Source organism: Prionailurus bengalensis, chromosome A1, assembly GCF_016509475.1.
Source record: "Prionailurus bengalensis isolate Pbe53 chromosome A1, Fcat_Pben_1.1_paternal_pri, whole genome shotgun sequence".
Lineage (NCBI taxonomy): Eukaryota > Metazoa > Chordata > Mammalia > Carnivora > Felidae > Prionailurus > Prionailurus bengalensis.
The window spans coordinates 189793718-189815644 of record NC_057343.1 but is presented as its reverse complement, the minus strand read 5'-3'; the positions used below and the strand labels follow the sequence as shown (position 1 = coordinate 189815644).

Below are 21927 nucleotides of genomic sequence, written 5' to 3'. Positions count from 1 at the left end.
TCTGAGCGATTTAGGCTTGCCCCTTCCCATTCCTGACGGTCCTCAATTCACCCTTACACTGGATAAAATGGGTAGAAGTTTAGGCTCCTAAAATCACTAGTGCAGGTAGCCCCTGATGCCAAGGAGGGAGTCTAAAGTCTTCAGTCATCAAAGGTCACCTTTTAGCCCTCATCCGGAACATGACACAGCCACACGAGTCCTACGGCAGAGTCCTACGAAGGTCTCAGCACCCCCCGGGAAGCCAGAGCAACACCACTGACCCACCTCCGACTTTGGCGAAACAATACCAAAGACGTCAAATCCCTGAAGCACCCGCCAACTCTGCGCCCACTAGAGGGCGCATGCGCAGAACGGGGGAGGGCGGGCAGCCATCCAGGGATCGTAGGTATCTGAACAGGGGGTAACTGTCTCGGAAAGGCCTGGCTCCGTCGCCAGGTGAGGAGATCCCTGATAGCAGCTATATAGGATTAGCCTCACCAAAGACAAACACGAGAAGCAGCAGTCTGGTCTCCGGCGCGTTTCCGTTTCAAACTTGAACTTCCGGTTCGTTAGCCGGTTCCGGTCCGTCTTCACTTCCGGTCACCCTCTGTTCCGCCGCGGCCGGTTCTTGCGTCCACTGCTGCCGGTTCCGCCGCGCTCCAGGTGAGGGGACGCGGGGCACCTCGGTGCGTTGCCCACTGAGAGGCCGTTGGGGCCGAGGGGGCGAAGCTCAGCCCTGCTGTTGGCGCGGCGGGCCTCCCCTGCGGTCGGCCCTGGAGGGCTGGAGGCTGCTTGTGGGCGCCCTGGGCCGCGTCTGCCCTAGTCTGCGGCCCAGGCCTCCGGCCCCGGCCCGCTCGTCGCAGGGGCCGCCGCCCTCCCATCCGGCCTTGTCTATGTCGTGGGCTTCCCGTCCCCCAGTGGGTTTTGCGTCCCCAAACTTCATTCCTCCCTCCTCCGGGGTTTGTCCATCTCTCCTCCTCCTTCCTATTGAAGGCATCCCGGCCTCCGGGGTTTTTGAGTATGGACTATGCTTGTATGTTGTCCCAGGGCTGCTGCCTCTGCACTACCACGCAGTTGCTGCTGCTGTGCTGTAGGCTTGTTGAAAAGTTAACCTACTCCCAATTCCCAAGGTGTTAACTTCTGCTGCTGTTAGTTTCAAAATTCCACCTTTGCCACATGTTAGTTGTGTGGTCTTGGACAAGTTGTTTTCTTTCTTTTTCAGTTTTTGAATCTCTGTGATGAAGACAATAGTTGTTCAGGATTGTGAAGATTAAGTGATATAATTAAGTTGTTTAGCGTGCAGGCCTTATTCTGTTATCTCCACCATTTGTCTTCCTCTCTACAGTTTACAAAGTGCTGTCAGGGTGTTATCTCATCCTTAGCACTGTTCTTGCTAAGTAGATCTTAATTACCTCATTTGGGGTCAGGAATTTTGGAACTGACTAGGCAAGTCAGTACAGTATGTTAGGCAGAAGAGCTAACCCAAACAGCTCTTCCTGACTCTAGGTTCACCCTAAAGGTGTGAACCTTACTTACTTGTTTGGGTTTAATTGACCCCCCCCTCCCAAATCCTTTTTCAGTTTATAAATCTGATAGGGCCTAGAAAGATACAAAGTACAGTAAAACCTTGTTTTGGGAGCATAATTCGTTCTGGAAACATGCTTGTAATCTAAAGTACTCGTATATCAAAGCAAATTTCAAGAACCATTGGCTTAGTTGTGATCATGGGATCATTTAAATGTGATCATGTAGCGTCACATACTACTATTGCAGGACATCATTCGTTTATCAAGTTAAAGTTTATTAGGAAGATTTGCACATCGTGGAGAACACTCGCACAACAAGTTACTCAGAATCCAAGGTTTTCCTGTATTAGAATTGTGTGAGAAAGGTTAAATGTGAAAACAAAATGGCTCATGCGTTTGCATTGTGTTGTTCCATTGTGAATGATCTCACTATTGAAGAAATGAAGTTGAAAAGTAGTTTTAGGGCTATGAATTTAAAAATATTAATGGTATTTGTTTTGTTATGCTTGGTCCTTCAGAGTACTTGCTAACTTGGAATTCCCACTAGTGGTATAGGTGATGTATAATATTTGTATACTGCTTTATTAAGCATAAGAGCCCATGCCATTCAGCGTATATTCTTTCTTAGCCGAGAAAATTGAGGAGTCTAGAGTATTGGCTCTCAAACTTTTAGTGTGCCTCAGAAATGGTGGGGTTGGGGGAGGCTGGGACAGGGACTGTTAAAACACAAATTGCTAGGTTCTTTCTCTCCAGCCCCAATTATGTTTTTAACAAGTTACCAAGTAGGGTCATACTGTCATTGGTCTGAGACCACACTTTGAGAATGCTGGTCTAGAGGTGACTTGTCTAAACTCATCTGGAGCTCAGGTGACCTCACTCCAAACTCTATGCTCCCCTCAACACAACATAAACTGTTAGTACTGGTTGCATTCCTAGCTCTTGTGAATTTTCATTTTTATTCCCACCTTCACAGAAAAATAGTATTTAAACCATATTTCAGTTTGGTTCAAGAGGTCTGTTTGGCGCTTTATTGACGATCATAACATTCGCTAGCAAGTTATCTCTAAAATGGATTACATTGTCCTAAATTAACACACTTTATTTAAATTTCAGTAGTGTAGGTTGTAAACATAAGAGAGTAAGTATTAAGTGAATTTATGGTGCTATCTTCTAGTGGACATGGTGAAGACAGTTTAAGTTTCTAAATTATTTTCACATGATTCAGTTTGCTGCCTTGCTGTTGGTCATAATTCAGGAAGAATGCAAGCAAATATTTCATTAAATAAGTGATAGCATTTGTAAAGACCAATACCTTTGAAATTAGGAAATTCCATTCTCTGACCTGTGAGGGAAATGCACCTAGGAAAACTGGTAGAAAGCTTTTAGAGGGAAGAGACCTACATGTTAATGGTTGATAAGAATAGTAGCTGCTGTATAATTTTGTGTGCTTATATCTGTGTCTGTGGGTTTTGTATTTACTGATCTTTCAAGAGACACAGTTGTGATGTAGGAGAAGAAACATGAAATTTAGTCAGAAGACCTGTTGTGTTCCCACCTATGTGCCCATGAAAAGATTACATACTTCTCCGAAGTATCTTCTCCAAAGATTGCTCTCCGAACTCTCATTTCCTTAATTGTAAAAGAGGGACAATTCTTATCAACCTTGTTAAATGACATTGCATGAAAACTGTACAACTTACTAAATATGAAACAAATAATGGCTGTTTGCTATTTAGCACAGTGCCTGGAATACTTCAGTTCCAGTTTTTAAGAAAATTTATTTAGCCAGTGTTTAATTTGTGTAGTGCTTACTATGTGCCAGGTCTATGTGACTTATAAATATTAGCTAATTTAACCCTCATAAGAACCCCACAGTAGGTAGTATTATCTAGACACTAAGAGTCTGTAAACCTAGACACTAGGAGTCTGGTAACTTCCCAAAGTCAAATAGCTAGTAAGTGGGAAAGCTGGGATCTGAACCCAGGTACTCTAGAGTTTGCCCTTTTAACAACTCTCTGTACCACTTCTCAAATGTTAAATAAATATGAATGGTCCATCATGGAGAAACTTGCCTGTAGCATAAACCTGGTCAAAGAGGAAGGTATAGGTAGCTTATTATTGCAGCTTAACGGTTGGACAGGCAGAATCTGAGTGTTATGAAGTAGTAACTTAAGCCAAAAATTGGGAGGGTAGGGGAATTTTAACTTTGAATCCTAATAACTTTTGGTGTTCTGGTAGCATTTCTGTAAGGAGAAAATCTTGTTTCTCCACCATCAAGTTGTAAAGAAAGACTCAAACTACATTGCTCCTAAAATTTAGTTACAAGTTTGGCTACATCTTTGATGTATCTATTTTAACTTATTTACTTGTATATCTCTCTTTTTAGGAATCTTTTTCTGAGTAAAAGCTGCTTGATCATATGTTTCAAGGATGGCTCTCCCTATCATTGTAAAATGGGGTGGACAGGAATATTCAGTGACCACACTTTCAGAAGATGATACTGTGCTAGATCTCAAGCAATTTCTTAAGACCCTTACAGGAGTGCTACCAGAACGCCAAAAGTTACTTGGACTCAAAGTTAAAGGTAATTCTCTCTTCGCTTTAAACTTCTTGCATTCATATGTTTGTGATTTTTTTATATTAGCTATTATCTTTTCTCTTTAGTAAGTCTTTCCCCTTGGAGATTTCTTTGATAAGGATATTCCTAAAATTGTTTTATAGTAAAAGTGTGAATTTTAAAAGTTACTTGAAAATACCATCACTATTAAGATTACTTTTGATTCTTCTGACAGTTGGTGTTTGCTTGTTAAACCTTTGGCACAGAAGCCTCAGGTAAAACAGCGTGATTTCTGACATCTTTGTTCTAGCACAGCTTTTTCATTACAGTTTGGTTCTTCTACTCTCCCTAAATTATCTTTGCTGCTTCAAAAATAATGATGATTTAAAAATTATAGGCAGTGTTCATATACAGCTTGAAAGTGTTTGTGTTTATCATATCATGGAAAGGTGAATTTTGGGTAGCAGTAAATCTTTAGTTTTATCTTAGGTGCTCAATGTTCAAGACCTTTTGGAAAACATCTTCATTTTGAATGGCAAAATATAACATGAATTTGTTTCATTTAGCTAGCTGGATAAAAGTGTTCCTCTTAGATGGAGTTGGGGAAAAAAATCTTGTGTTAGTTGTTACTTCTTAGTGTGTTAGACATTGCTAATTCAGCAGTGACAGTTTGTTAATTTAAGAAAAAAGAAACTGCTGTGGAATCTGTACCAAACCTTTTAATGTTAGGGTTTTATATAATGGGAGAGTGAAACCAGCACCTGAACTTTAGTGAGAAAACAGTCATTTGCTTGTATTGTAGGCAAACCTGCAGAAAATGATGTTAAGCTTGGAGCTCTCAAACTGAAACCAAATACTAAAATCATGATGATGGGAACTCGTGAGGAGAGCTTGGTAAATGTTTACTTTTGTTACCATTTGTCCCTTTGAAGATATTATGATTTATATTACACTGTTATATCATAATTTTAATTGTGGTAAAATTGTCAGTTTAACAGTCAGTGAAAAATTAAAGCTTCCCAATGTATGTGGTATTAACTCAGCATAAAACAAATATTAGGGAACTTGTTAGTATATAGTTAGCTGTAAGTGTAGTGCAAATGGTCAAATTTAACATGGTTAAATCTGTCCAGTGAACCTATATAAAGAAGTATAAAATGTGGAAATTTTCTCACAGTCTATCTTTGAAAGATTCTTGAACTCAGATTGTATCTTTTATTTGCTTTTTATGCTATGCATGCATTTGTTATGTTAAAGATAATCTGGTAAAACAAAACCATTTTTTCATCTTAATAGGAAGATGTCTTAGGTCCACCTCCAGACAATGATGATGTTGTCAACGACTTTGATATTGAAGATGAAGTAGTTGAAGTAGAAAATAGGTAAGTGCTTTTCACTATCAAAGGAAATGGGTTATAATGTGAAAAAAAAAAAGGTGAATGTTTCATCTGATTTTATTTTTCTACTAGGGAAGAAAACCTATTGAAAATTTCCCGCAGAGTGAAGGAGTACAAAGTGGAGATTTTGAATCCTCCCAGGGAAGGGAAAAAGCTTTTGGTACTAGATGTTGATTATACGTTATTTGGTAAGTCAGCTGAAATTGTGCTTCATCTTCTGTTACCCATAACAACTCTTTTTTTCCTTTTGTTTACTTTTTTTCTTCCAGTATGAAATATTTGAAAGCTTTTCTTATTATAAAAAGTAAATCATTCATTATAGAAAATTTAGAAGTTACCTGTAACCCCAAAACCCAAAGATAACTATTCTTATATTTGGTGTGTATCTTCCAGGGTGTGTTTGTATGTATATCCTTTTTACTTTTACTTGATGATATATTGAATATTGCAGTCATTCAATATACTCATTGTGAATTAAATGTATATAGTTTTTAGTCACACAGTACTGTAGTTAATGGATGCATCATAATTTAACCAAGGTATTCCTTGTTGATTAACATTTAAATTTTTATGAGGATTATTTAAAACTTTGATATTTTATCCCTGGTTTTTCATTTAATTATGTTCAGGGCAGATTCTTGAATTTAAAATTTCTTATGTCAAAAAAAGAGAAAAGATGTTTATTTCATCCAAAAATATTGCTAAGAAGTGATTAGTTAACTCCTGATACAAGCATGAATTTATTTAGCTCTCATCCTAAACTTTAAGTACAGGTCATAGGTTAATGTATACTTATTTTAAAATTTGATAATTAAGTTAATTGGGCCTGTCATTTTGGAGAAATGTGATTCTATCTGGAAGGTGAATGGCTAAAAGTGAGTATAGGTGGCTCTAGTTTGCTTTCCATGTCACAAAATAACATCTATATTTTAGAGGCTGTGTGAAAAATAAATTTACAGTTTACTGTATAAGCCTGAATTCTGGGTATTGCTCTTCACAAATTAAAGTCGATTAATTAAAATTAGATTGCAAGGATTTTAAATTATGTGCTTTGAAAGACCTGTTTATCAGCCAATGTAATTCAGTCTTATGTAATTTGCATCTGAATGTTTATATTACATTTTATAAGTTTCGTTGATATCATGTACTTATCTATGATAACAAACTAATAATCATCTGTGACTGATTTTTTTTTAGACCATAGGTCTTGTGCAGAGACTGGAGTAGAATTAATGCGGCCATATCTTCATGAATTCCTCACATCTGCATATGAGGATTATGACATTGTTATTTGGTGTAAGCTATATTTTTTGTTTAGATTTCTATAGAAGTAATGTTGTTCTGTAAGTTGTTCTGCTTTATAAAGTGACTTAACATGACCTCAGGTTAAATATGATACGTTTTTCATTTGCTTTATCAAATTTCTAATGAAGCATATTTAACTTTCTTGCAACACAATTTAAACTTACATTTACCATTACCATTGAAATAGTTAAATGTAGAAAGAGAGTAGATGATGCTGTCAGAACAAAAATGATCTTATTTCCGTAAGACCTCACCTTGATGAGAACTTTTCTTCCTGATCTTTACTGTAGAATCTCTGAAGACTCCAGATATTGTTGCTTTCTCCTTTATCACTGTAGTTTCAAAACAGTTGGAGAAAGATGTGTGTAGAAAAATCACAGTGATGTTCTTCAGAAGTAAAGGAATGTGAATTTACTAGGGAAATTAATAGATGGACTAAAGCAGTATTGCTTAAATTGTGGTTGGTGGCCCATTCCAGGAATTTACAGGTCCGTAATAAGATCAGTTTGCTCCAAAAAGTAAATTTATTACATACTGAGCACACTGTTTAGTTCAATGGACATTTTTTTCTGGTAAGACTTTATTGCTAAGGGAAGCAGTGTGTTGATTTATATCTTACCTCTCAAACATTTAACGTTGCCTCTTGGCAAGTCATAGGCAGAAATGAGGTATCCTGATTATGAATTAAATGACATCTCATCAGTTAAAGATGCCGCATTTAATTGTACTGGCTTTTTGATGAGTGACCACATAGTTGTTACTTCAATCTTTAAATTTCCTTTGTACTTTTCCTTTTAATCAGAGGAAATTATTAATTTCTGTTCAGTATTAATGTGAGTTCATAGCCATTAAGGTTAAATACATAGTTAAATACATAATTTCTTGGCTTATAACGTACAGAGAAGAGAGCTTCCTGGGAACATATTTTTGTTCAACTGACACCTAAGATGACATTTGAGAAAAAAAGGTTTTCCTCTAAATGTTATTAAACTAGACTTAGAAATCTAGAGAACTTTTTACTGTCATAGGTTTAAAATAAGCTATTTTTATAAATTATGATATTTTTGTGGCCGTATGTTGAAAAAGGCACTTTACTTTAGAGCTAAATAGAGTTTTAATTCTGACTTGGTCCTTACTTTGTGACACTGGGGAGGTCAGTTAATCTCTCTGAGCCTTAAGTTCCTTGTCTGAGAAATGAAGATAAGTAAACCTATATTACAGGGTAGTTGCAAGAATAAAAGTGTCAGTATGTCTGTCGTATAGTAATTACTTAATTGGAAACCCTTTTTATTAGCTATGAATATTTTTGTTTTTATTTGGGTATTATAGACCCAAAATAGATACTGAATTAAAAAAAAATTGTTTTTCCCTATCTTGTGATCGTTGTCATTGTAGATACATCAGTCTCTCAAATTCTAGTTCAACTGACCAGTTTTGTGTATAAGGTGATTCTGTTTTTGTATATGTGTGCAAAGATTTTTATTTTGAGAGCTCAGGTACCTCTTTTGCCTTTAAAAAATACATACATACACATATACACACTTTAAATAATTAAACTTGTTTCCTTTTTAAGCATTTTACTTAATAAAATTTTTAAAATTAAAAAACAATTAGGTAAAATGTTTAAAATGTAGTTTAGTCTAGTAACTTGGGACCAGAAGCCATATAAAACAGGGTTGAATTTTAATATCAGTGATCTTGAGAAACTGGTTGGTGTCTCACAATGAGCAGATACGTAGATAGAATTTATTAATTTAGTTGTCTCAAACTCATTGTTAAAAGCTCCTATACTGAATAAGCACTAAGTTTCCTGAGCCTGGCAAAATGCTAATTTTCATCAGGCCTAGCAGTCAACTTTGGCATCAACTTTTGGCACATAACACTGATTTGCTTATATTGACATAGATACCAATGCATTGCATGGCAGTGGGAATGTGGAAATAGATTGGAGATCCAGGCACCCTATATTTAAGTTTGCATTGATAAGAAAATAGTTTTAGGGCTGTTTTTAAAAAGGAGTTTAGGTTTTAATTTATGAATTACCTAGATCCAAAATTCTTTTGAACATTGGTGACCTGTATCTTTTAGATAAGAGTTGTTAAAATTCTATTTTATGTTGACACACTAAAAATAAGTTTATTTTTAAGAATACTTAAAATTACCATAAATATGTTAGGAATTCTTATTTGTGATGCATTTGAACTTTTAATCTTGCTTAGAAAACTTACTTATAGAGAAGAAAAAAATTTTAAATGAAGTCCAAGCTTTTCATTTGTATCATATTATCATTCATATTTTAGCTGCAACAAATATGAAGTGGATTGAAGCTAAAATGAAAGTAAGTGTTAGACAATCCATTTAAGAATGTTTTGAAATTGCATTTGTCTTTTTAGAAGTTCCAAGTTGAATTGATTTCATCTCATCAGAGGGCATTTAGTAGATAAACAAATGCCATTATTAGGAATAGAGGTGTGTTCAATGGGGTACTACGTGGCAATGAGAAAGAATGAAATATGGCCCTTTGTAGCAACGTGGATGGAACTGGAGAGTGTTATGCTAAGTGAAATAAGCCATACAGAGAAAGACAGATACCATATGTGTTCACTCCTATGTGGATCCTGAGAAACTTAACAGAAACCCATGGGGGAGGGGAAGAAACAAACAAAAAAAAGAGGTTAGAGTGGGAGAGAGCCAAAGCATAAGAGACTCTTAAAAAGTGAGAACAAACTGAGGGTTGATGGGGGGTGGGAGGGAGGGGAGAGTGGGTGATGGGTATTGAGGAGGGCACCTTTTGCAATGAGCACTGGGTGTTGTATGGAAACCAATTTGACAATAAATTTCATATATTGAAAAAAAAAGGAATAGAGGTGTGTTTAAAGTCTGTTCAATAGTGGATTGTATTGAACAATTAAGTCTTTTTCAAAAAAAGTACAGCACAGCTCCCCCTTTTTTTAATCCTCCATTTAAAATCCTTTTTCGCCCCTTCTTTTGCCTTGGTTGTAATACTTAAAGAAGTGATGTTCTTCTGAAATACAAAATGGGATGTAGTCTGTTTCTAGTTTAATTTCTTTGGACTCATTTATTGACTTAGTAAAATGAAACTAAAAAACTTGCTAGTTGTTGAGCAAGGTGTGGTGGCCAGTAGGGTAGAAAGTTGGCATTGTAGGAAATTGTAGCTGGAGTATTCAGAAAGCTTGGAATTTTTCATATTATTATGTTTTAACCACATGAATATTTGTATTTATAGGAGCTGGGAGTGAGCACAAATGCAAATTATAAGATTACCTTCATGTTGGACAGTGCTGCTATGATAACAGTACATACTCCAAGGAGAGGATTAATAGATGTAAGAAATCATTTTACTTCCAAGGTACCTGGGTGGCTCAGTTGGTTAATAGACTGACTCTTAGTTTCGGCTCAGGTCATGATCCCAGGGTTCAGGAGTTCAGGCCCCACATCGGGCTCCCCGCTGAAAGTGAGGAGCCTGCTTGGGATCCTCTCTCTCCCTCTTTCTCTGCCTCTCCCATGCTTGCACATTCTGTCTCTCTCTCTCAAAATAAATAAACTTAAAAAAAATCATCTTCTGTTTAAAGACTTGTTTATTTTCTAGCGTACCTTTTTTTTTTTTTTAAAGATTTTATTTTTGTAACTAATCTCTACATCCATTGTGGGTATTGAACTCATAACCCTGAGATCAAGAGTTGCATGCTGTATTGACTGAGCCAACTGGGCGCCCCTCTAGCGTACTTTTTGTATTTATATTGATGGAATAAACTACAGAAAGAGTTAGGAAGTATATCTGAGAGGATAGAAAGCATCAGTTGAGTTTGACATAGGAAGATGTATGTAGGGCTAATAGATTGGAATTTTAATGATAGAATTAAGGATCTTGAGGCAGGAGTGTCAACGGTCATGGATAATTATTCCATGATGATGGCAGCACAGTGTTGCTAAAAACAGGGTAGGTGTCATCAAGGAAAACACTAGAAGCAAACCAAAACATACTCGCCCCACGCCATATAAAATTTGATAAATAAAAACAGATACCATAATGCATGTACTTTGCTATGATGTATGTGTAGCCCTAGAGAAGAGCAACAAGACTGTCCGAAGAAAAGGTTGGGCTAAAAAGATTAGAGTTCTTTAATTTGTTTACTCATCAAGTAACCAGTCCTATTATTGAACTCCTACTAGAACATATTGTGGAAGGCACTGTTGGAGATGAGGAGACATAGTCTATAGCTTTGGGAAGCTCATGAACTAGTAGGAATTGGGGAGAACTATTAGCAAACTAGGAAAGCCTAGTGGGGACTGTATTGAAATCATTGAAATCATATATAGGTTTAAGTGATGGAGATTTATTCAATAAAGGAAATACTTCATACACGAAGAGAAAAACATTATAATGTACTAAAATAGTACATTCATAAAATCTAAACACTAAAATGAGTTTGGGAAGTGTTAAACATAGTAGTGTTTATAATAGTTAAAAATTAGAAATAAAAATAAATCTGGTGGTTGCCAGAGAGGAGATAGGTGAGGAGATGGGTGAAATAGATGAAGGAGATTAAAAGGTACAGACTTCCAGTTATGAAATAAATAAGTCATGGAGATGAAAAGTACAGCATAGGCAACATAGTCAATAATGTTGTAACAACGTTGTATGGTGATATAGATGGTGACTGCACTTACCGTGGGGAGCACCAAGTAATTTGTAGAATTGTTGAATCACTGTGTTGTACACTTGAAACTACTAAAACACTGTATGTTAATTATACTTCAAAAAAAAAGTGAATAAATCCTCAATATCCAATAGTAGGGAATTGGGTATAAAAATTTTTGTTCATGTAATGGAATGATGTAATAGAATATTTAGTGAATGAAAAATTTTTCATGATACGTCATTAAAGTGAAAAAAATACTTAGAGGGCAGTATTTGCAGACTGTTAGAAATAGTTTTTAGCTCTTATTTGGTTCAGGTTCCCACTTAACAAAACCTCTGTGAACTCAAAAGCTGTTGATGTTTATAAAAAAGACTGGAGGCAAATACAGTATTATCAGAATAGCTAATTATTATCCTTGGTAATGATTGGATTATAAGTAATTTTAACTGTTCTTGTGTGCTTTTTTGTGTTTTCATGTTTTTTTCCTATAGTCAGCAGTATTTAATTGAGAACAAAGTAGTCCATGTTTTAGGGAACAGAGTGCACTTGACGTAATTAGAAAGTGACAGCACTATTTAAGAGGATGCAGGATTTCTAACCCTGGGTGTCATAAACCAGAGCTCTTGTTCTCTTTCTTAAGTCTTTTTGTTAGCTAAGAAAATGAAGAATTAGCTTACTGGGTCAGTTCCATCTTTGTCTTGAAGTATTTGGGGGGTCTGTTTCAGTAGTAAACAAATAGTAAAAAGTAATTAAGGCAAATAAAATTAAAGTATTTTAGATAGTAAAGTAATTTCAGTATCATTCTTTGCAGTAGCTAAGACACTAAGAAGAAAAAAGTCTTTCTCCATATTAAAATATGTTCTAGAAAGTGAAAAAGAATATTTTTAAATGACAACTTTTGTCATCATTTGTATACTACCATTTAATCTCATATAATATTATTATCATAGAATCTCATATTACCATAAATGAGACTCCTGTCTTCAGCAAAAAGTACTTCTAAAAATTAATTTATTTAAAAAATTTTCTGAATGTGTATAATAAATTGATATTCAAAAATAAGAAAGTATGTAATGAAAAGTCCTCTTCCCACCTGGCCCTCTAGCCAGTTAGTCTTCTCTTCCTACATTCTTGTGTGGTTTTATAGAGAATATATGCAAGTACCAACAGATAGGAATGTGTAAGGAATTATCTTTTTGAAGACTTATTTTAAGAACTCAGAACTAGGGTTGCCTGGGTGGCTCAGTTGGTTAAGTGTCCGACTCTTGGTTTCAGCTCAGGTCATGATCTCACATTTTGTGAGTTCAAGCCCTGCATCAGGCTCCCTGCTGACAGCATGGAGTCTGCTTGGGATTATTTTTCACTCCCTATCTCTCTGCCCCTCCCCTGCTCATGCTGTCTCTGTCTCTCTCAAAAATAAATACATAAACTTAAAAAAAAAAAAAAAAAGGAACTCAGAACTAGGGGCATCTGGGTGGTTCAGTCAGTTGACCATCTGGCTCTTGATTTTGGCTAAGGTCAAGATCCCAGGGTTGTGGAATCAAGCCTCACGTCAGGTTCCATGCTGAGCGTGGAACCTGCTTAAGACGATCTTTCTCCCTCTACCCCTCTCCCCCCGGTCACGTGCTTTCTTACTCTCCTTCTGTAAAAACAACAGCTCAGAAATAAATGCAAGAGATTACAAATTATAGTACGTTTGAAGTTAAGCAGTTGCCCTAGAAGTTGTGCACCTGTGCCACTAAATTAAAGGCAGAATCAATTTTCTTTCCTCTACAAAATATTTAAGTTCTGTATTAATAGAGCCAGGTACATTGTTTATTATTAAGGTTTTCTAATTTTGAAAACAGACCCCATGTGACATTCAGGCTCTGAGGGGCACGTATTAGCTAGGGAAGTCATGTGACTACTCAGACAATTACTTCGGATTCTTTTTAAATAATTACCCCCCCTTTGACCTCCAATCTTCACATTAAAATTATGGAAAGTCTTACAGTGAGTTTAGTCAGGTAGACATGAACAGACCTTTCAGATGTTAACATTGTGAGATCCATTGTGTTTTAAAATGTGTTGCATCTCAGCTGTGATCCTTTCACATAGCCAGCCGTCAGCGTCCTACAGGAGAAGCGAGTGCTCTGACGCAGTTCTGCAGGGCATTTTGAGGTATCTCTGCTTTTAAGAAAGGATGAACTACTGATAAAATTGAGTTAAATCTAAACTTTTATTCTAAGGTAAAGCCTCTTGGTGTCATATGGGGAAAGTTTTCGGAGTTTTACAGCAAAAAAAACACCATTATGTTTGATGACATTGGAAGAAATTTTCTAATGAACCCACAGAATGGATTAAAGGTAAGACATAATTTTACTTACTATGCTTATGTAATCTGGAATTTGTGGTAGAACTTTAGCACTGTTGAGTTTCATAAATTTTCAGAAGTCCTATATTATGGTCACAGGCAAGAAAGCTTACATATTTAGAAAAATTCATCTACAGTTGAACATTCTGTTTCCCACATTGATATCTTCCTAGTTTGCCAATTTATCCAGGTGTTTTTAATCAGCTTTGTGGAGCAACATACGGGCTTTTGTTGACTTTTAGCATCATAAGTGAAAGCATCAGACATTTTATTAGCGATACAAATCTTAGAATTTCTGATGTTAGTTGATGTTAGCTTGAAAGCTGGCAGTAAAAGCTTATTTTTTCCTGTTTAAACTGAAATTAAGGGTTTTGAAAATTCATACAGGAAAAGTAGAGATCTTAGAGTTATAAAATGCCAGAGCTAGGAATCTCAATCATTTTGTCTATCTTCTTAACTTTATGTAAACAATCGGAGGATCAGAAAATTTGTAACTTGCCCAAAGTTATGTATGTGACTGGTTAATGACAGAATTTGAGTTGGAGTCTAAGTGACTTGATTCCTAAGCCAGTGATTTTAGCATGAAGTCAGATGCAGTTTTGTAGATATGATGGTAACATTTAATCCTGGTGGCAGCATAACATTGGTAAGAGAAAAATTTGAAACTTTACATTTCTGGTACCTATGGTTGCCTGAATGTCAGTACGATGTGAAAATGGAAAAGATAGCTTCATATTATACTAATACAAGTGGAGTCTCAATCTGAAATGGAAATATGAACCCTAAGATATTTTTATTCTCAGTCCTGAACCTTTCCACAAGTTGGGTTCTTGATAACTTTAAAAGAGAAAACTTAGAAGAAAGTACATTTTTTAGGCTTTCCTTATAGACTCTGGATGTACTCTTTAGTGTATGAGGATAGCTGAGAGACAGAATGCTGATCTCAGTAGTGAGTTGCAGCAATTATATAAGCTATTGACTTGGATGAAAAGTACTTGAGGTAGATTGGTGGTTATGTTCCTATTTAAAAATGGTGTCTGTTTGAGGCTTTGGAAGAAGTGTTTTTCTTGTGCGTAGTTTACCAGGTGTTGTACAGAAATAAATTCGTGAGGAAAGATTCATTTGATCTAAACCAAATGAAACTAGTGGTTAATACCTGCTCAGGACAGGAAGTGAAGTCATCATGATGTTCAAGGAGTGATTTTTGAGGAAAGCTTTAACTTAAAAAAATTACATAATCCTTAGTTTCATGTGTGTTTAGAAGAAACTTTATTTTTCCAGCCCACATTTGGGCCCTACTTATCTCTGGATGCAAAGATGATATAAACTTCTAGTTCTTCATGTTAGTTTAGAGCAGGATTATTATTATTTTTTTAAACAAGGTACTCTGTAGAATCACTGAATGAATTCCTAAAAATACCTAAGTCTCCAAACTGCCCAAATTTTAATTCAGGAGAGATATTTTTAAACATTCTATAGGTAATCTCTCACATGTCTCCTTTTGAAAACCTCTTTTAAGAAAGTAATTATTAATGATCTGCCCACATTGACATAGAAGCCGTTTTGAAATTGAGAAATATTCTTACTGTGTTTTGTTGTCATGGTTTCATAATGCTCTTGATAGAAGTCTCAAAAAAGATTTCACAGAGATCTTAAAGACTGCTTCTTTTTAAAAGAGCAAACTTATAATATAAGCTTGCCAATCTTAAGGTTTGACATGGGATATGGAAGGCATTGTGAATTATGAATAAATACAGTACTGAACTAACAAAACTTGAGTTTTGGTCATGGATAAATCAGTACTCTGAAAACTTCATATTGTTATTTGTACAAGGAAATGATGATATAAGAAAATACAGATAATCTAGACCATCTTAAGTTCCTAAAAATGTTTCTTTGATATGAGACTGTAGTGGTCACATATGTTGCCTGTCCTGTTAGTGAGATCATTTTTGAAGAATGGTACAAAAAGAAATGATTATGCTAGATCAAGTGAAGTTGGGTGGATAATAGACTTTTTTTGCACTTAACTAGTTTAACTTTTAGATCCAGAGTCATAGGAATATTTTAGTTTTGCTGTTTAATAGTGCTTAAGACTAAATGTTTAGAAAGTCAACCTAACTTAGCAGGACCTTGGTAAATCTTATTTACCAGCCACAGAAACTGTACTTTGTCTTTAGTCAAAATCCCTTCCTACTGTTAAACTAGGAATCACATTGGCACATTGTATGTTAATAGTTTAAAAGTTAGCATGTTATCTTTTTTTACTTGAATGAAGGAATACTTTGAAACATTATAATATTGCCCAAGATTATGTAGAAACTCCTTTCATCACATCCTGATATCATGCCTCTTTACTCCCAGCCCCAGGGCTTAAGCAAGGTCTGATTCTTGAAGAGAATCTTCCTGATCTCCTACATGCATAGCTGCTGCTGTGAGACAGCACTGCCCACTCTACCTGTTTGGGGGCAGAATCTACAACTGCCTGCATCTGTGCAGACTCCCCCTGACAGCTCTGATTGGTGCCCTTAAAGTTGTGGAAGCCTAACTGACTAATGGGGGTCCTGACACCAAGCTGTTCTGATGCGAGTAGAACATAGGGAAAATTTTCTTCTGTCCATTTCAAGCTGGTGGTGTGTTTTTCCAATAACAGAGAAGGAAAGTGTATATATATATATATATATATATATATATATATATATACACACACACATATATATATATATAAAATATTTAAGACCTTTCCTATTCTTGATAGGGTATGGACTTCTTTGGGTTCATTGTACTTAACAGGGGACAGAACTAAATGTCCTCTGTTTTTCAGTTTACTATGTAAAATTAATAACTAATAAGCAGTTTGCATTTTCTCTAAATCATGATAAGGATATATTAATACTTTACTAAGTGTGATTTATTCAGTTCTCCTTATATGTGTGTTTTAAGAATATGATTTAAAAAAATTTTTTATAAAATGGAAAAATCCAAATATAAATAGAACTATATAGGATTATATAATGAACTTCTGTGTTTGCATGATTCAGTTTAAACAACTTATTAATTCTTAGATGATTGTTTGCTCTGTACCCAACCTACTTCCCTCTCTGTAATTAAAGCAAATCCCAGACATACCGTTTCATCTAAAATTAATTAAAAATTGTTGAAAGGTTGTCTTGAGTTTTATAAAGATATTTGAACTGATAACCTAAAAAGACAAAACTCTTTATTGGAACTGTGACAAAGAAAAGTGCGTAAAATTTATAATTTAACAAATAGATACAAAGATAACACATGTAATTACCACCAAGTCAAGATAGAAATATCCCTTACTAGTTAACAGTTCTCTACCCTATCTACCATCCTGACTTTCATGCTTTTGAAATGAATGCTTTTCATCATAAAATATATCAACCTTAAAAATCTGGAAAATATGACTTCTTTTTATTGGAAAACTCTTGCAGAGCTAAAAATACTTTTACGGGGACTTTAATGATAAAAATACTTGCGGTAAAACGAGAGAAAATATGTTATATAAATATATAATAGCTATGTAAAATTTTATAGAAAAACATGGAAATGGAAATCATCATTGTTAAAATTTATTTCACTCCCCTGTTAGATCAAGCTTGTATTTGGATTAACATTTTATGAGTTAGGTGGCATGAATTAATTGGTAAGAAGCAGCTGGATTGATAGAAGAGGAAAAAGTCTGGCAGTTTTACAAAGTAGAGAAGCCACGTAGAGTTCAAGTGCCGTAAGAAAGCTGGTGTTGCCAGGTTCAGACTGAAAAGGTAACGTAAGGTAAATGAGGTGGAAGAACTCTTAACTTGCATTAGGAACATTATAGCGTGACTGTCAGTTTATTACACTGAGACAGTGCAAAAGTCCTCTTTAGTGATATTTTAATCTCATTACTGAATCCTAATGAGAGGATAGGGTAGATTTGTGCCAGTTTCCTTATTGTAATGTGAAGTGTTGGATGTTTGCTTCCTAACAGATAAGGCCTTTTATGAAAGCGCACCTAAATCGAGATAAAGACAAGGAACTTTTAAAATTAACTCAGTACCTCAAGGAAATAGCAAAATTAGATGACTTTTTGGACCTAAATCACAAATATTGGGAAAGGTAAGTGCTAATTTCTTATTAATTTCCTATTTACATTAATGAATGAAAAAATTATCTGGTGACCCTGGTATATACATAATTCTGAATTTTATTTAAGATGCGTGAATTCTAAAACTGTTTTCTAATCCAGTGACATCTCCCCCAAAAGTATTTTTCCTTTTCATCTTAACCTCTAACTTGTTCATAAACCCACATCTCTTAGGGTCTTTAATACTTCTAGGAGAGAGGATTTGAGATTGGTACACATTTGTGATACTACTTGGAAATTAATTCTGTGACGCTAGATAGGTTGCCCTTTCATAAATCATACGAGAATGTAGTCCCTGTTCTTATATGTAAAATAAAGTCAGGATAAAATAAAACACACTAAAATTTTTTTCTGTTAAAAATCACTCTGCAAGTAATTGCTCTGTATAGCAGAAAAATTTGAAAACTTTAATCCAGTAGAGAAACAATTACTTAATGATTTTCTTTTCTAAAGAGAACCACAGTTACCATCTTGATTTATGATCTTCTAGCCTTTTTTCTAAGCACAAACATATCTACATAAGCACAAATCTACATATAGACTGCATATAAACATCAAGATAATGAAGCAGGGATAACTTCTGGAGAAGTGGACAGGATTATGTGTACTGCAAGTAATTTTTTGGAATTAGATCTTTAAAAGATCTGGTTGCATTAATACAGCAACAAAAGAAACCATTCATGTAATAGACTAAAATAGGCTAAACAGGAATAAACTCTAAAAGAAAACTCTTTCTTTTGTGGGTTCAAGTGCTTCACGCCCTGCATTGGGCTCTGTGCTGACATATAGCTTCTTATTAGATGATTCTCATAATTCTATTAGGAAGATAAAGCAGGCATTTTTATTCTCATCTCCAAATTACAGATGGTGTAACTAAAGAATGGAGATAATAAATGCTACAAATTGAGCACGTTTTGCACCATAAAAACTTGTCCAGGTCTTCTTGGGGCATCTTGACTCAGTTGGTTAAGCATCCAACTTCAGCTTAGGTCATGATCTCATGGTTCTTGAGTCTGAGCCTTGCATTGGGCTTGCTGCTGTCAGCACAGAGCTTGCTTTGGATCCTCTGTCCCTGCCTGTCTCTGCCCCTCCCTCCCTCCCTCTTTCTCTCCCTCTCAAAAATAAATATTCAAAACAAAACAAAACAAAAAGACTTGTCCAGGTCTTCTGATTTTAAGAACTCTTTCCCACCCAATACTACTAAGTATAGTAATTTATACATGTGAGAAATAGAGATAAAACTTTGAATTTAATGGTAGATTCCTATAAAGTAATGTGAAGGAAAAATTTGTTTACTTAGTAAATTAACATCTTCACACTCTTGATCAGAGTCTTTTAGTATCTGTGGCCCAGTCTTTACTCAAGAAAAATAAGGTCTTTAAATGAGTGTGAAATTCTTTATGAAAATTGCAATGTTAGTTAATATATCACTTTCACATTAGGAAGTCATACAGTACGAAGGGAGAGAGTGCAGTCTCAGAGCCTTGTTTTGAATCTAAGCTCTGCCACTTTCTAGTTCGTTGAACTTGGGCAAATTGCTTACCCTTTTCATGTCTGTAAAATAGGAATACATTCTAAAAGAAAGCTCTTTTGGCCTGCCTGGGTGGCTCAGTCAGTTAAGTGTTTAGCTCTTGGTTTTGGCTCAGGTCATGATCTCTGTGTTCATGGGTTCAAGCCTTACTTTGGGCTCCCTGCTGACAATGCAGAGCTTGCTTGGGATTCTTTCTCTCTCTCTCTCTCTCTCTCTCTCTGCCCCTCCCCTGCTTGTGCTCCCTCTCTCTCTGTCTCTCTCTCAAAATAAATAAAAGCTCTTCATTGAGCTGTTGTGAGGACTAAACGAATTAATACCTGTACTTAAAACATTGGCGGGGCGGGGGGGGGGGGGGTGGGGGGCACCTGCGTGGCTCAGTGGGTTAAGTGTCCACCTCTTGATTTCGCCTCAGGTGGTTCATGGTATCAAGCTCCGAATCAGGCTCTGAGCTGACAGCTGGAGCCTGTTTGGGATTCTCTCTCCCTCCCCCTCTGTCTCTTCCCTGCTCATTCTCTCTCTCTCTCTCTTTCTCTCTCTCTACAACAACAACAAAACCCCAACCAAACAAAACCAGTGGATGGCACATAAACAGTCAACAGGTATTAGTGATTATTAACAATTATTACTCATCTGGAAAAGTTTTGTTATTAAAATTAACTGCTTTCTTTGGGAGGAGTTAGATTGTTATTGTGAATTTATTGTGATACAGGGTAGACATCTTTATTTTATTTCTTGCAGGTATCTGTCAAAGAAGCAAGGACAGTAATTACCAGTTACATGAGCAGTTACCGAGGATACTTGAGATCACGAACTTCTTGCTTTTCTGCTAGAAATCATTATGATAGTGCTGGACACTGCAGCGAATATCAGACTGCTTATACTTGGTCTTCCAGTTTTTTTGTAAATTTAATTTTATATTTTTTGAAGATCATAGCAATACGCTTAAAAAATCCTTTTCCCCCTATATGAATATACTGTTACTCTTGAAAAATATTTTCTCCAGCATTGAGTACTGAGTTTTTTTCCCCACACACACAAAAAAGTGGACAAAAATATATACTCAACAGTGTCATTTTGTGGCTTTGGAAACAAGTTATGTTTTGCGTTTTGTCTCATTGTGCTGTTGTCTAACTAAATCTGAGGCCAAACCCATGTTGAAGCTACTGCTTTTCCCTTTAAAACCAAAAAAAAAAAAAAAAAAAAAAAGTTTTGCGTAAGGAACCTAGTTTGGTATGCTTAAAATCACTGAGAGTTTTTTTTTATTCCTTTGTTGTAGACACAATTTCTCTTCTTACTGTGCACTATTTACATTTCTACACTTTGATCTGTCTCAGTTTGGTCTATATGTATGTCTGTGTTCTTTGAGTAAAACTGGAAAACATCAGCTGTGATACAAGTATGTCTCATAGTATAAGAAATAGAAAACATAAGACTGAAGAATAAAACTAAGGAACAAAAGTGTCTTTTTGGTGGCTAAGTAGAAGCACTTCTGCCTAAAACCATTATCATAAAAGCAATTAAAGGCAATACATTTTTAAGTGGGACATATCACTGGTTCAGCCCTAAAAAGCATGAACAAAAAGTTTTTGTTCTGTTCCAGCTGTATATTGTCAAATGCAAACACTGTGTTTCAGTGAAAATATTTAGCCATAAGATTAAAAAAAAAAAATTATTTGCAATGCCTAAGCCCGCAGATAGGTAATGTGACCACTGTTTGTGTTGACAGTATTGCTTTATACAGATCTTGTATTTGAAAGGAATCCGATCCTTTCAAATAAACATGGTGTATATTGTTCTTACGGGACTATTTCAGTGGTGTAAATAATAAATACTTTTTCTTAAAACATTGGTTTTGGTCTGTACTACCCCAAATATTTTGCTGCTTTGTGGAATCACAAAACTAAACAAACATTAGGTTCAGGCAACGGCCTCTTGAAAAACACTAAACATGTATGGTTTAAAAGTGTGTATATCACTATTCATGCATTCAGAATTGGTTTTAGCAGCTAATTAGATATGTTAAATCACTTAATTCTACAAAGTACCATGTTTTCAGGAAGATAAGCTGTTTTCTTTGTGACAGGTTATTATAAAGATACATAGTGTGGAAGTGTTAGAGAACTCTTAAATAATTAAAATGATTCAATTAAAAACATCTTTCTAAATTGTGAGGCTAAATTTATATAAGGATGGAGTAGCAGTTTTTGGAATATTCATTTCACTGGGGCATTTTCCCCTTGTAAGAGGTGGTTTATTGTTCCAAAATAGGCATGGAAAGGGCTTAATCTTTTTAAGAAAACTGAACACTTAAAACTGTTTAGTTCAATAAAGAAGAGACATTTTCTGAATCAATATAAAATAGAAAAATGAGCAAGCCTCAGAAAGCAAAGTAGGATTTTTAAGAAACATTTTCTGCCGTTAGGTGGTGCCCAAACCAAAGTTTATTAGCCAGTATGCTAAATTTA

At 35.5% G+C, this 21927-nt stretch overlaps 1 protein-coding gene across 1 annotated transcript; it reads left to right on the top strand.

The window, feature by feature from the left end:
• The first annotated feature begins 196 nt into the window (after positions 1-196).
• UBLCP1 (ubiquitin like domain containing CTD phosphatase 1) lies at positions 197-21308 on the top strand. Its single transcript, XM_043597028.1, has 11 exons — positions 197-642; positions 3892-4089; positions 4865-4956; positions 5359-5444; positions 5532-5647; positions 6657-6755; positions 9065-9102; positions 10012-10110; positions 13657-13773; positions 17776-17903; positions 20201-21308. Exons 2-11 carry the CDS (start codon positions 3936-3938, stop codon positions 20226-20228), a joined length of 957 nt encoding a protein of 318 aa, XP_043452963.1. The 5' UTR covers positions 197-642; positions 3892-3935; the 3' UTR covers positions 20229-21308.
• Positions 21309-21927: the final 619 nt, after the last annotated feature.